This window comes from Trichechus manatus, unplaced genomic scaffold (assembly GCF_000243295.1).
Source record: "Trichechus manatus latirostris isolate Lorelei unplaced genomic scaffold, TriManLat1.0 scaffold00011, whole genome shotgun sequence".
Classification (NCBI taxonomy): Eukaryota; Metazoa; Chordata; class Mammalia; order Sirenia; family Trichechidae; genus Trichechus; species Trichechus manatus.
The window spans coordinates 10,030,967-10,047,122 of NW_004443947.1; the positions used below are offsets into that span (position 1 = coordinate 10,030,967).

The 16,156-nt window shown below is 45.5% G+C and overlaps 1 protein-coding gene across 4 annotated transcripts in view; it reads right to left on the reverse strand.

Moving 5' to 3' along the window:
* Positions 1–3,217: 3,217 nt before the first annotated feature.
* The window catches only part of DOCK2 (dedicator of cytokinesis 2), a 548,036-nt gene continuing 535,097 nt past the window's right edge, over positions 3,218–16,156 (reverse strand). For all 4 annotated transcript variants that reach the window (XM_004371215.2, XM_023726512.1, XM_023726513.1 and 1 more), the window contains 6 exons: positions 10,781–10,918; positions 9,753–9,877; positions 8,133–8,304; positions 6,528–6,648; positions 4,799–4,941; positions 3,218–3,802 (listed from right to left, as the gene is read on the reverse strand). In XM_004371215.2, the coding sequence (XP_004371272.1) occupies positions 3,740–3,802; positions 4,799–4,941; positions 6,528–6,648; positions 8,133–8,304; positions 9,753–9,877; positions 10,781–10,918 (762 nt within the window). In that variant the 3' untranslated portion in view covers positions 3,218–3,739. The remainder of the gene's footprint in view (positions 3,803–4,798; positions 4,942–6,527; positions 6,649–8,132; positions 8,305–9,752; positions 9,878–10,780; positions 10,919–16,156) is intronic.

Consider the following 16,156-nt stretch of genomic DNA (forward strand, 5'->3'; position numbering starts at 1 on the left):
AACAATGACTAAAGGATACCTTTTCTTTTTCTTCTCTTATTGTTCTGGCTAGGACTTCTAATACAATACTGAATACAAGTGGTGAGAGTGGGCACCCTTGTCTTGTTCCCGATTTCAAGGGGAAAGCTCTCGGTCTTTCTGAGAGAGCTTTTTGAAGCTGGGGTTGCTAGTGGCCTACAATGAATGAAGTGGAGGCAAGAGAACATCCTTGGTTTATGCCAATCCTATTCCATACTATTACTGAAGAAAGGGACAGAAGGCTCAGGGAGATGGAAATGTTAGAATTAAATCATTAGGTATGGTCTGAGAATCCACACCTGATTATGTCCCCTGATTAAGAGAACATTTTTTTCATTTAGGCTGAGGAATGCCATTAGTGAGGGGTACTTGTATAAACTGTCATAGGTTGAATTGTGTCCCCCAAAAAGATATGTTGAAGTCCTTAGCCCCAGTATCTGTGAATGTGATCTTATTTTGGAAGTAGGGTTTTTGCAGATGTAATTAAGATGACAGCATGCTGAACTAGGGTGGGCCCTAAATCCAATGACTTGGGGTCCTTATAAGTACAGGAGATTTGGAGACATAGAGATACAGAGACACACACAGAGAGGACAGCCATGTGAAGACAGAGGCAGAAATTGGAGTGGTACAGCTACAAGCCAAGAAATGCCAAGGATTGCTGGCGACTATCATAATCAAGGAAGAGGCAAGGAAGCCTCTTCCCCTAGACTCTGAGGGCTCTAGGGAGATCCTTCCTTGGGCAGATTAACCAGTAAGCACTGTACGCTCCGCCTTACGGTAAGCAAGGTACACACGGGCTTAATTAGTTTACCTACTAATCTGTACTACACAATTTCACATGGGTTTCACCACATCTTTAATGAGTCTTTTTGAATTTTGGAGACAGAATTCTTAGGGATTCTACTTCAACCTATTTATCAAGTTACTCTGAAGTATACAAATTTGAGTGGCGCCTGGAGCAAAATGGACCGTGTGGCAGGTCCAGGCTGGGATATAAGCTGTTCTGCCTCTGGGGCCTCTGTGGTTGGAATCCTAGTACCTACTTGCTAGGGTTCATATGAGGATTTAAGGATAGGATGCATAGAGTAAGCACTCAGCAAATGGCAGCTACGCTATTGTTGGTGATGTTACTATTGTTACTACTGGTGATGTTATTATTACAGTGTTACTACAGCTGGGAATTCTCCTGGCAAAGTGCCAAGTGAGCATCAGCTTTATGATAGTTCCTGACTGCAATGAGAGTCAACTCTCAAACTCTGTTTAAATAAAAATCCATGGGTTTCACTTCTTGCTCTGTTTATATGGGAAAAGAGGGAAGTGCCAACGGTCCCCCTGACATAATAAGAAACCTCAAAGATATTGATCATTTTCAGAAAATGGAACTCAGAAATATCACCAGGGCTACACATTGTTACGTGAGACCAGTCAGAGTTATGGGATTTCTGGAGGTTAAAGCTTACTTTCCCAGGACATAGCAACAGTCTCTGCATCTGAATGGTTTCTGGTTTACAAGAACCCTTAGTGAGGAATAACATCTGCAGTTTCAATGTATAGAATCGTATTTGTTTTTCTACAGTTGTAGGGAAAGAGGGAACAACTTTCTTTCTTTCTTTTATCTCATTGAGATTTTTTTTTCACTGGTACCTGGAAGAGCTTACATCTCCAGGTTAAATACTGGAATTTCATTAGTGTGCACCAAGAGAAAAAGCAGGCCTGAGAAGCCCAACCTTATACCATGGAGAGGAAGAAGGCAACAGATATGACAATGGCACAAGATGTTCGGGTGTCTATCTGTGAAGCCCCAAAGATGCCCTGAACCTCCACACAGTATCAACTCCCTTCCCAAAGGAGCCTCCTGCCAAGGCCCCTCCCTGCACAGCTCCCCCGCTCCCACAGGCTCCAAGGATTGGGACTCTGCTCCCGGCCTCTCTTGCTGCTGCCTGGTGGAGCTCTTGCCTGTCTCGGGCCTCATCTCAGAAGCCTGAGGATTCCCCTAGGAAAAGCCACCACTTCTCACCTGGTGACAGGATCCAAAGGCTGGACCATGAGTAACTGCTGGACCTCAGACCTCTGTTTTCCTAACTCTGTAGCATTGGGTGGGGTCTTTATTAAGAGTAAAACCACAGCCTACAGTATGGATTACACCTCAACAAAAAGAAGATAAAAATCCTCAAAACTGGACCAATAAGCAACATTATGGTAAACGGAGAAAAGATTGAAGTTGTCAAGGATTTCATTATACTTGGATCCACAATCAAAACCGATGGAAGTAGTGGTCAAGAAATCAAAAGGCTCATTGCATTGGGTGAATCTGCTGCAAAAGACCTCTTTAAAGTGTTGAAAAGCAAAGATGTCACCTTGAAGACTAAGGTGTGCCTGATCCAAGCCATGTTTTCAATCGCCTCATATGCATGAGAAAGTTGGACAATGAGTAAGAAAGATTGAAGGAGAATTGACACCTGTGAATTGTGTTGCTGGCAAAGAATATTGACTATACCATGGACTACCAAAAGAACGGATAAATCTGTCTTGGAAAAAGTACAACCAGTATGATCCTTAGAAGCAAGGACGGTGAGACTACATCTCACATACTTTGGACACGTTATCAAGAGGGATCAGTCCTTGGAGAAGGACGTCATCCTTGGTAAAGTGGCGGGTCAGGGAAAAAGAGGAAGACCCTCAAAAAGATGGATTGACACAGTGGCTGCAACAATGAGCTCAAGCATAACAATGATTCTGAGGATGGCGCAGGACTGGGCAGCGTTTTCTTCTGTTCTACACGGGGTCACTGTGAGTCGGAACTGACTTGGTGGCACTTAACAACAAAACAGGGTTGGGTGGTTTTGCCATCTCTTTCCAAAAGAGGAGAAAGGAAGCATGAAAATCTCCACTGTTCAGTCCCTTGTCGCCCTTGCAGCCTGGGAAAACCATATGAGGAAGATTCCAGACGGATGTTCCCAGCAACTCTGTACCCCAGGGGTTGGCCCTCAAGGAACCAGACTCATAGAGAAGATTCGTGGGTGTAACACGAATGAGGTGGGGGCATTTGGCATTGGCCTAGGCTAAAGCTAGGCGCCTTAATATCACTGCAGCCCCTGGGCCTGGCCTCCTTCCCAACAGTCTCCAGGAGCTTTCTCCCCAGTTCAGGACCTAGTGGACTCAGCTATGGGAAGCTAATGGACTTAGGCTACAAGGCTTAAGTCACAGAATCATCTTTATTATCAGTAAGAAACAGCAATACTTTGGAAATGATCAGCTAGAAGAGAGACTGGCTGGTTGTGTTAAAAAACAAAGTACAAAAAATCCTTAACAAAAATGTTAAAAAAAATAAAATAAAAGAATATTTAAAAGGTTTTTCTTTTCTGTTAAGTGCCGGGACTTAAAAAATGAAATAAAAATACAGCTCCTTATACCTAAGAAACTGGGATATGAAAAGATGTGCCTAGGGTGTTAGGGAGAGCTTGTGGGGAGAAGCATTCTTGCTGGTTCCTCATGAGTCCAAGAGTCAGGATGGCTTCCTCATCCATCACCTGGGGCACTGCCCAGGTGATGCTGGGATTGTTACCACTAGAATTTCGGGAACTGGACCAGCCCCTGACCCCTCTGTCTGTGTGAGAACAGTCTCCCCATCCTTTGAGGCTTCATTGTGCACCGCATCTCTCCTCTTCTGGAAGCTGCCCTGCCTGGCTGCCCTGTGCCTCCCTGGTCAGCCGCCCTCTCACAGGTCGGTGGGCAGGAAGTCGGGTATCTGCTTGCCTTCTTCTGTCGATTTGCTGGTCAGCTTTATGGGAGAGAAGAACACACACACACCAAGATGGGATTCCCAAGAGCACCAGTCCCGATCACAAGGGCCCCTAGACTGACCCTTGCCCAAAGCCCATGAGCACGAGCTGCCATGACCTTGAGTTTGGCCAGAAAGTCTGTCCTTCCCAGTGGTTAGAGCTCAGGCTTTGCTGTTTCATGAACCCCTCACTAGCTGGGTGAACTCAGGCGAGTTGCTTGTCCTCTGTGAGCCTTAAACAGCCCTCACAGTGATAGTGGCAGATCAAATGGGATTGTGTTTGGAAAGCACATAGCATGGTGCCTGACTCACTGCATGTGTGCGGTAAACCCGCCATTAATATAGTTTGCACAGTCCTCGTTTAATGTTATCCTGAGGATCAGACATGGCAGGGGTCCCTTCTTTATCTTGACCCAAGACCGACAAGTAGCAATAGGAGACGAGACTTGAAAAGTCAGTGCTTGGAAACTAACTTTTAATTAGGAGGATTTTGTAATACGAGCTAAATAGGAAAGTGCTTCCAAAGAAAAGCACTTTCAGCGTCCCAAAAAACAGCGTCAGCCAGCTGTTGTGGCTTGGGCAGAAGCACCAAAGAGCAATTTAGGCAAAGGGCAGTATCTGCGCTGAGGTCCCAGGGCCCTACCTGTCCTGCTGGGGCTGCCCCTTGGTACATTCCTGCATCCTAGCTGGGGTCTATGCCAGTCAGAGGAGCCCCCTGGGGTCCAAGAGGGGAACTGCACTCTGGGCAGAGCTGGACAGCATCCCAGCACTTAAGGCCACCTGACCATGCCTCCCGCCTGTGTATTGCATGCACATGTGTGTACACATATACATGCACACAAGGGCACACATATACATGTATACATGTGCATACACAGAAACAGGCATTCACACACACACACTGCTGGGCTCGCTCCATTTTCTACTCTCTGTGTCTTGTTCTCTTCCTTCCTCCTCCCAGCACCTCCCCTTCCTTCCACCCATCTGGCTCCTCACCATCGTCTTGAAGAACTGATTTACTTTCTTCCTTTTAAGTGTCTTCTTGTCCCCATCTAAGAGATGGAGGAAGGTCTGGCTGAGACGGGAGGACGTGCTGACCTCGTCCAACCCAGGCCCACCTGCCACTGAGAACGTGAGGCCTGGAAGGAGAGCAGAGGCAGGTGTGAGAGGGTGGAGGAGAGGCAGTGCGGCAGGGACAGGCAGCCGCCCTAGGGGAAGTCAACAGGAGACAGCATGGGGAAAAGAGCCCAAGTCCCCAGGAGCACATGTCAGCCACTCCTGGCACATGTGGGCCAAGCAGGAGGTGGGGAGGCTGTTTCCTGCCATGCTGGGGTGGGGGAGAGGGGTGGTGTTTAAGCTACTCTCTTTGGGAACACCTTGTCAAACTTCAGATAGTGGTCCTGCCTCTTGGTCCCTGACCAAAACCTTGTTGTAGTGCTTCTGGGCTGGAAACATGGGGACTGAGAAGGGGATGGACACTTGCCACTTGGATCATGACTTCCTCAGGAACACAAGGCCTTTTGTCTCAAGGAGGGGATACCACTGATCTTCCTCTTCCCTCACCTCCCAACGCCAACCAACTAGATTTCTCATTTTCAGTGAAGGCAGAGGCAGTGGGGGGAACATCTCTCCCCACCAGAGATGTCATCTGGTTGTGGGGGCAGGGTGAAGATGGTTTGGTGGTTATGGCTCCAGACTGGAGTCAGACACATCTGACCAACTAACTACCTCTCTGACCCTGCTTTTTGACATTGGTCAAATGGAGGTGACAGCACAGACCTCCTGAGATGATGGGAGGGAACCTGCTTCAGACTCACTCATCTTGCAGGCTGAAGCTGGGCAGTGGTTAGGAGCATGGCTCCTGGGGCAAAGTGCCCGGCTTGGAACCAAGCCTCTGCCACTTACTAGCAGGAACTGGCATGCTCAGTACTGCTGCCTCCTCGTCCATAAAATGGGTCTAATAACTTCATCTACGTCACAGGTATGTATTGAGGTGTAAATGAAAGAATGACTGAGAGGCAGTTAGCACAGGGCCTGGCACAGCCCTCAGAAATGGCAGGTGTGTCCACTGGGACTAGACTGCTGAGTCCCACAAGGATAGCACCGGGTCTCCCTGCTCCTCTCGGCCCCAGCTCCTGGCACAGAGAGCCTGGCTCAGAGTAGCAGACACCAAGGATTCATTGCTTGTCGTGTGGAGCACTCTGGGATGTGTGATGTAGCCTGTGAGGGCCTTAGGCTCCCCATCTGTGACGTAGGAATGGCAAGCTGTGTCTGCTCACCTCCTCACTGGGTAATGAGTGCAAGATTGGAGGAAAGAGGTAGAATCTATGCATCAAGCACTCTGTGACTGTAAGATGTGCTGGAAATTCTTAAGTCCCAGAAATAGTCTTCCAGGTCCAAAAAGGAGCCACGTGGCTTAGGGACACACCAGGGGCAGACTTCTGGGACCCAGGAGGGCTAGCTGATTGAGAACGCAGGGCCACCCAGTATGACAAACAGATTCCCAGTAAATACTGAGGGCCAAGGGGAGCTTGCTGGGATGGCTTCACCCACAGGAGGGGCTGGGTTGCAGGGGGCTCACAGGACAGGGGTCTGTGAGCAGAGCCTCTCCCCCCAGCATGTCTGGCCCACTTCGCTGTGTGGAGTCCCCAGCCATCCTACACCCCCTAGGCTGACAGCCCACACTCCCTCAAGTCCTTAGTGCTGTTGGTGGCAGGGTGCATACCTGGGATGGTAGGCATGGACTGGCTGGCAAAGCTCATCTCAGAGAGGACGGATGTCCTGGCAGGGATGGCTGCATGCTCCGAGAGGTTGGTGTCACTCATGAACTCATGCTTCCTGGAAAGCTGGATGAATACATCAAACATACATGTACATACACAAACACATAGAGGCTCAGCACGAGGCAGCTCTGGGCTCTGAAGAGTTAGGGGTGAGGGTTTGGTATGGCTCCTATGGACCTGGCTTCAAGTTCATTTATACTGGTTTGTATTCTTCCTTGGCAGGTTTCCACGTATGACTACACAGGTTGTGTACTTTACAACTCTAGGGGTGGGAGTGAGGAACACTCGTTGAGACTATAAGGTGAATGACACCCCTTAGAATTATAAAACACATAAGAGTTATTGCTAGCCTTCTCTCCCTGGGACAGGAGTAGTCTCTGAAGCCCACTGGGAAGTTTGTAGGTGGTCCTCTCTCCACAGAAAAGCATCTCTGCTGACCCCTGGCCCTTTCATCTTGCACCCCTCCCTCACCAGGACAGAGTTCATCCGTCTCCCCCTCCCAGGTTCCCTGAATGCTTTCAACAAACCTCTCTTCCAGGGGAAAGATTGAGCCCAGGCTGTCTGGCACCAAGTCTCATTATTAGTTATTTGTTTCCAAGGCAATCTCCCTATGGGACCAAAACCTCTCAAAGACAAAACCAAACCAAATCAGTTGTTGTAGAGTCGATCTTGACTCATGGCAACCCGACGTGTGTCAGAGCAGAACTGTGTTCCATAGGGTTTTCAATGGCTGATTTTTTTGTAAGCAGCTCATTGGCGCTTTCTTCCAAAGTGCCTCTGGGTGGACTCGAACCTCCAATCTTTCAGTTAGCAGCCAGGGGCTGCATTAACTGTTTGTACCACCCAGGGACTCCTCACATCAGGGCTGTGCGATTTTCACCTCTGCATCCCCAGCAGGGATTCCGGGACATAGGAGGAGCTGAGTGGGGTCTGATGAGATGCTCAGTGGTTGATGGCTCTGGGGCTGAGGACAGAGGTCTGAGATGGAGAAACACCCCAGCTCAGCAACAGATGGGCTCCTCACCTCTTCAGTGGGTGATACGAGCTGTTTCTCCCCAATTTCCCAAAGCCACGTGTGATGGTGGAAAGGCCATGCAGAGGCTCTGGAGGCTGACTGTTGTTGTTGGGTGCCGTTGAGCTGACTTTCGACTCATAATGACTTCATGTGACAGAGCAGGACTGCCCCATAGGGATTTCTAGGCTGTAATCTTTATGGGAGCAGATCACTAGGTCTCTCTCCCACAGAGCCTCTGCGTGGGTTTGAACCACCAACCTTTAGGTTAGCAGCTAAGCACTTAATCATTGCACCACCTGGTCTCCTTAGACTCCAACTGCCTGGGTTCAAATCCCAGCTCAGTCACATCTTGGCTGTGTAGGCATGAGCCAGCCAGTTCACCTCCTGCTCCTAGATGCCTCCTCTGTAACACTCTCCTCAGGGAAACTGAGGCTAAGGGAGACCAGGTCTGTGCTTGGCACGTGAACTGTGCCTGGTGTGCGTAGAGATTTGCTAATGGTGTTGGGAGAGGCCGCCTGCCTCTGCCACTCACCCGCTTCAGCTCCAACTCGGCTGCTGCCTTCTCATCCGCGAACACCACGCTGCCCCTCTTGCTCCTCTTTTTGGACCTCCGCAGCTTGACCTCAGGCAGTGTGCTCCCCGGGGAGAAGAGCTCCTCCTGCTCTGCTTTCGGGGTCTTGGGTGCTGCTAATTCCAGGTTGAAGCTGCAGAACAAGAGGGACAGCAGTGGACACTACAGTTAGAGCTTGAGTGGAACTGCCTGACAGGAACCCAGGGGACCAAAAGGGACCTTCAACCTGCCTGAGCTGTCACACGGAGTCAGGGTAGGGAGCCAGTTGCGTGATTTGCAAACATTCAAAATATAAAGTAAAATTAAGTTAATGCCACTGAACTGTACATGTGAAGAATGTGGAAATGGCAAACATTCTGTTACATATATACTTACTAAAATAATGGAAAAAAAAAAGACCCTAAAAAAAAATTATTGCCACAGAATCATTATGACAGCAGTAAATATGGCTTTAGGTAGATTAAAATGGGCCATTTCTACCAAAAAAAAAAAAAAAGAGGTAAAATGAAATGGAAGGAGGTGAAGCATAAAAAAGAAAGTCTGGTTGAAAATACGGATCTGGAGTCGAGTTCAGGCACTGCCACTTCGCAGCTGAATGGCTCTGGGGAAATTAGTCAACTTCTCAGAGCCATTGTTTCAAGTAAAAGCGGGTATTTACAATGACCTGACCTCACAGAGTGGTGAAAAGAGGAGGTCTGAGGAAATCTTAGCCCATTTTCGGGATATAGTGAGTGCTCAATTTATCTATTATTAAAATAAGGTTCCTGGGTGGTGCAAGTGGTTTGCAATTGGCTGCTAACCTAAAGGCTGGTGGTTCGAATCCACCCAGTGGCTCTGCAGAAGAAAGGCCTGGTGAGTTGCTTCCATAAAGATTGTTGTTGATGTTATTGGTTGCTGTCAGGTCAATTTCATCTCATAGCGAGTCAAAAAAGCCCTATGGAGGGCAGTTCTGCTCTGACACGTGGGGTTACCATGAGTCGGCATGGACTCAATGGCAGCGGGTTTGGTTTGGTTATTATTAACATAGCTGAGGTGGGGAGGGCAGAGCTAGAGGACTCCAGGAAGGTGAGAGGGCAGAGGGTTTTCTGAGGGCAGGGAATGGAGGACCCCAGACAGAGGTGGGTGGGTGCAGGAAGAGTTGTGTGATGGGAGAGTCTGTCCTGGCTGGGAGCAGGGGTCCTTGGGAGGGAAGGGACCTCCGGCAGAGGGGAGAAGATTCCACACTGAAGTAGCTTGCTGAGGCTGGCAGCTCTGGCCGTTGACAGAGCTCACCGGACTGGGAGTTTGGGGGCTGTGGGTGAGTCTCTGATGGGTCCTCAGGAAAAGTCACTTTGCCTGAGACTCAGATACCCCCACCTAAAATGGCACTAACCACTGCACTAACCACTGCAGCCTCACTGGGTAGTTGCAAGGGTTTTAATGAGACACCAGATGGGAAAGGCTTTTGAACAGGAGGGGGCAAGGAGGAGGGGAGGAGGTAGAAAGGAGACTGCTGGGGCAGAAAGAGAAGAAGGGGGTTTCATCTGGAGGTTGGGCCAGGGAGGCAGAGGTGCAGGGGCTGCCTGGGGGACGGGGACAGACCTCTCCAAGGTGGGCTTGCTGGGGGTGTTGCACTCAGAGTTCATGGAAAGAGAGATGATGGACATCTGCCGGTAGGAGCGCAGCATCGACCTGGGCCGGCCCACTCTCCTGTCGTCGAAGTCGGGCTGTGAGTGGGGAGGACAGGGTGGTTAGTAGCCAGGCTGGCTGTTTCAGCCTGAGCCTGGGCTAATGTGGCCTCAGCCTTGTGCTGCCTTCCTCTTCCACCTGGGCAGGGCCGGGGTGTGGAGGTAGAGGTGGGACAGAAGCTTCCTGGCTGGCCGAGGCTAGGGGTGTCACATGGGGGTGTTGGGAAAGGCAACCTATCTCATGGAAAACCCCTGGAGCGGAAGACGTGAGACCTGAGTTCTCTGCTAGGCTCTTCTAGTATCTCACTTTCCCTCTGTGGGTCTCAGTCTCTCCATTTCTAAAATGACAGGGTTGGACCTGATGGCCTCTAAGGGCCCTTACAGCCTTGACATTTTATGATTCCATTTTATGGGCAAGAGGATAAAGAAGGTGTTCCTATGGGATGAGGCTGATGGCCTCTTTAGGTCATGAAGCTTAGTGACTAAAAGCACTGGCTTGGAGGCCAGTGGAGCCAGGTGCAAATTCTAACCTGCATTCACTTGCTGCATAATCTTTGGCAAGTTACTTAACACCTCTGGACCTCCAGAAGTGATACAAAGGGTCAAAAAAATCCCTCCTCCCTCTCAGACTTGCTGTGAAGATTAAATGACCTAATAGATGTCAAGTGCTTAGGTCAGCCTGGTACATAGTAGGTGCTTCATCAATGTAGCTTTTATTATTAGCACAGTCCCCTGAGTGCTAAAGGCTTGATATGTAAGTAGTGTTTACTTGGGGATGGTTTTAGGAGGGTCCAAGTTTACAGGAAGGCTTCCCTAGTGGGGCTCCCGTAATGCTGACCCTGGCCCTTCTCTTCCAGGCAGGCTCCTTCATGGGCCCCTTCCAGCTCTGGTCTCCACCGTCCTCCCTGCCTCACCCCCTCCCAGTCGCAGGGACCCTCGTACCATCTCTCTGACGCCATACTCCTTCTCCACCTTCACTTTCAGGTTCTTGAAACATTCCTCCATGCGGTCATGGAAGGGTCGCAGGTTTTCCGACACTCTTTTCTCGTGGATCTTAATCCCAGCTCCCAGGAAGGGGATCTGGAGAGGAAGGTAGTCAAGGACGAGTAGGGCTTGCCACCTGGCCAGCCTCAGTCCGGGACCCAGCCCTCAAGGCTGCTGGAGTCAAGTTGGCCTTCTAGGAATTCATCAAGGGCCATAAGGCCCTCAGGGACTTTCTTACAGGTTCCCCAGGGGAACTAGGAAGCTGCAACTTTGGCGTTTGTTCTGGAAAGGGGAGAAAGACCTCCAGCAACCCTTGCCCACAGGAGGCCCACCTGCTTAGGAAAATTTCCCCTTGTCGAATCTGCAGAGGGGCAGAGAGCAGGGATGAGAAAGAGGAAGTTCTGTTGCTTTGACTTAAAGTCTTATTCAAGAAGTTCCTGGCAATGCAAAAGTGAAAGTAGGAAGGTTAGAAGCTGGAGGTAGAAAAAGGGAAGAGCATAAGGCAAAGGAGACGTAGGCACAGCTTTACCTTACAGTGTAGGGGTCAATTAAACATTTTATGGTGTTGAAGAAAGATATTAGTATGAACTGAACTGTGTCCCCCAAAATTTGTGTTGTAAATCCTAACCCCTGTACCTGTAGATGTAATTCCATTTGGGAATAGAGTTTTCTTTTTTATGTTAATGAGACCATATGAGTGTAAAGTATGTCTTAAGCCAATCACCTCTGAGATTGAAAACAGTAGATTAGGCACAGAAGAAAGTAAGATGACTCAGGGGAAAGATAGATGCCATGTGGAGATCTCTAAGGAAAGCCAAGAAGAACACTAGAGAAGCTAAGACAAGGATTTCCCCTCAGAGTGGACAGAAATAGCCTTCTGCTAGAGCTGGTACCCTGAATTTGGACTTCTAGCCTCCTAAACTGTGAGAAAATAAATTTCTGTTCATTAAAGTGACCTCCTTGTGGTATTTCTGGTATAGCAGCACTATGAAACTAAGAGAGACACGAAAGTTAATCAACTAATAGGGAATTCTTAAAAAGTGATGTAAATACATTAGGAAGATGAAGGAGGAGGGGAAGAGTGATGCAAGAGAGTTAAACTCTTATTTATCAACAAAGGAGGTCAGTGGATATGGATAAATGGACATATCAAGGGACAGTATCAGAGGTTATCGTTGGTCCCTACTAGAAGAAATAGCTGAGAAAGTCAGGAGAGTGGCCTCCGGGCATGAAGGGGTACAGTATGGGATACTTGGGGAAAAAACAGACAATGAAAGCCTCCATGATGATAAGGTAAAGACATTTCCACCTCCTTCTCTTGGAGATCTCTCCAAAACAAGGCAAAGCAGAAACTAAAATCTTTAGTGAGACTAGGAGGCATCTATGAACCTGACCCACAATGTGTGGAAGGTGGATGGAGGATGGTAATAGATCTTCCAGAACAGAGGAGTCAGTGAATAAGAAGAGGCCAACATGCCTCTAGGAAGCCAAGAGGGCTCAGGAAATGGAGGCTCCAGGTACCACAGAAAAGCAGGGGTAAGCTGAGGGACTGAAAACCACAAGATGGGTTAAAATTCTGTAACAGGAGCAGTTAAACTATCAGGTCCCTACCTTCACTTTCTAGCCAAATGTTGTTTTCTCATTTCCTCAGGAATCAGGGAGCTTATCCTCTAGAGAAATTGTACCAAAGAGTCTCCAGGTTCAAGAAGACCATGTACAAAGAGGGCAGGGATGAGGAGCCAGACTGGAAATAAGGGTTGAAGGGAAAGTCTGCATACTGACAGTAAGACATTCACCAGCTCTTCTCTTCCCAATTCCCAAATTCCCAGTGACATAGCAGCCAGGATTATCTTCCCACACAAGAGCTGGAAGGATCTATCTCTGGAGAAAGTGAGAGGCCCATATAGATATAGACATTAGTGGATCATCCCATCACCTTATAATGCCATCACTTGACAAGGCCCTCTCTCACCTGCACAGACTTTCATTCAGCTTTTTAGTGCCTCGCTCTTAACTGTGAAAAGACTGCTAAGGATCACCAGACATTACAAGAAATGCTCCAACATGAAAGACAGAGACCAGAGCCAACAGACAGGGAAGAAAGGACGGAAGGAAGGGAGGGAGGGAGGGATGGAGGAAAGAAGGAAGGAAGGAAAAGAGGAAGGGAGGAAATGAAGGAAAGGAGGGAATGAAGAGAGCCTAATAAAAGATTATTTAAAATTTTTAATTAATATATATATATAAACAGAAAAGATCTTCCATCCATCAAACTAGACAAGAATTTTATAAAAAATAACAGGAATGATATAGAAATACTACATATAGAAACCAGTGAGATACAGCTAAAGTTGGACTTAGAGGCAAGTTTTTAACCTTAGTCTTATATACTAGAAAAGACAGAGAATCAATTAGTTAAACATCTTTCTCAAGAAATTATTAAAAGGACAGCAAATTAAACCCAAAGAGTGTAGAAAAAAGAATATAATAAAGTAGACATAAATGAAAAAGAAAACAAAAATATCACAGAGGGCATCAACAAAGGAAAAAGTTGATTCTTTGAAAAGATTTTTAATTGATAAGCCCCTAAAAAGACTAATCAATAAAAACAGCAGTTACCAATAGCCAATATCAGGATTTAAAAAGGAGTATCACTATAGTTAGTTCAAACATTAAAACTGACCAGAAGAGGATATTATTTAAAATGTTTACGTCAAGAAATTTAATATTTAGATAAAATGAAAAAAATGCTAGAAAAACACAATTTACTAAAAAAAGAAAAAGAAAAAAAAAAAAAAAAACCACACAACACACAAAGGAAATAGGAAATCTGAAAACTGTTAAATAAATTGAATGCATGCTTTAAAACATTTCTATAAAGAAAATTCCTGGTCCATGTGGCTTCACTGACAAATTTTACCAAACATTTACAGGTTAATAAATGCCAATTTTTATAAACTTTTCCAAAAAATAGAAAAACAAGGAATAATCTTCAACTCACTTTTTGAGGCCAAGATAAATTTGTTATAAAAACTGCACAAGGATATTACAAGAAAGGAAAATTACAGCCTAATATCTCTTATGAGCATAGATTCAAAAATCCTTAAAAAAAATCTTAGCAAATAGAATTCAACTATACATAATAATAATAATATATAACCAAGTGAGATTTATATGCAAGGTTGGTTTAATATTCCAAAATCAACTAAAATAATTCCTTACATTAACAGAATAAAGGAGAAAAACAATATGAGCATCTCAATAGATATGGAAAAGGCATCTGACAAAATTAAAAACTAATTCATGATAAACTAGCAAACCTAGAATAGAATAGAATATATTTAAACCATCATTCTATGTGCAATATTTCTCTTGCCCTGATGCTGAGGACTTGGATGTATGTTCTCTAGTCCTCTATTCATCAGTGCAATAAGGCAATAAAAATAATTAGAAAGTAGAAAGATAGGAAAAGAAGAAGTAAAATACTCTATATTAGCAGATGATATTATAATATATGCAGAAAATCCAAAAGAATCTACAAATAATTTGACTTAATAAGTGAACCCACATGAATTCACTTAAAAAGTGAATTTGCTGGCTACAAAGTCAACATACAAAAAAATCAATTGTGTTTTTATCAATTGGAAAGTGAAATTTAAACAGACAATACCAACTACAGTAGAATTAAAAGTATAAAATACCAAGGAATAAATTTAATAAAAAATGTGCAAGACATCTACACTGAAAACTACGAAACATTGCTGAGAGTAATTAAAGAACTAAATAATGGAGAGATATACCATGTTCATGGATTAGAAGACTCAATATTGTTAAGACATCAATTCTTCCTAAATTAATCTATACATTTAATGTATTCCAGTCAAAATCCTGGACATCCCTGGGTGGCACAAATGGTTAAGTGCTCAGCTGCTAACCGAAAGGTTGGCAGTTTGAGTCTATCCAGAGGCACCTTGGAGGAAAGGCCTGGGAGTCTACTTCTGAAAAATCAGCCACTGAAAATTCTATGGAACACAGTTCTACTCTGACACAATGGGGTTGCCATGAGTCAGAGTTGACTTGATGGCAACTGGTTTTACTTTTTTTTCGGTCAAAATCCCAATGTGTTTTAGGGAGAGTGTGTGGAAACTGATAAACTGATTTCCAAATTTATATGGAAATGCAAAGGACCTAGAAGAGCCAAGTCAAACTTGAAGAAAAACAATTAATTTGGAGCACTCTCACAACCAGATTTTGAACCACTGACGTTTTGGTTAGCAGCTGAGTGCCTTAACCATTGCACCATCAGGGCCCCTTAAACTTACTGTAAAGCTACAGTAATTAAGGAAGTGTGGTATTGGTGAAGGAAGGACAAATAGACCAATGGAAAAGAACAGAAAGTCCGGAAATAGACCAACACATATACGATCATTTTATGTCAAAGGTGCTACTGTAATTCAGTGGGGGAAATAATTGTCTTTTTAATAAATGGTGCTGGAGTAATTGGAAATTTATGTGGGAAAATAAACCTGCCCTTTACTTCATGCTAGTCAAGATGAATCTTAGATCTAAATATGAAAGATAAAACAATCAGACTTCAGAATAAAACAGGTGAATATCTTCATGATCATGGGTTAGGCAGATATTTCTCCAAGTAAACACAGAGGCACCAATCATGAATAAAACACACTTGATAAATTAGACCTCATCAAAATACATCATTAAGAAAACGAACAGACAAGCCACAGACTGAGAGAAGATATTTGCACATATTTATATTTAACAAATGACTCATATCTAGAATAGAACTTTGTCTCACATACTTTGGACGTATTATCAGGAGAAACCAGTCCCTGGAGAAGGACATCATGCTTGGTAAGTGAAAAATAGGAAGACCTTAAATGAGATGGATTGACACAATGGCTGCAACAATGGGCTCATGCATAACAACGATTGTGAGGATGACGCAGGATTGGGCAGTGTTTCCTTCTGTTATACACAGGGTTGCTATGAGTTGGAAATGACTCAAGGGCACCTAACAACAACAACAATAACTAGAATATGAGCAAATTTATAAAAATCAATACGACAAACAACCCAACTCATAAAATAGGCAAAAGATTTGAGCAAGCAATCACGAAAGGGTTATCAAATTGACCAGTAAGAATAAGAAAAGGTGTTCAACACTACTGCTCATCAAGAAAGTTAAATTAAAACTAAACTGAGAGTTCCGGCAAAATGGCACTCTAGGCAGAAGCACCACGCCATCCCTCCACAGCAAAGATCTGAAAAACTAAGCCAAACAGAGAATACAACAATCCTGAAACCCTAAAACATCAA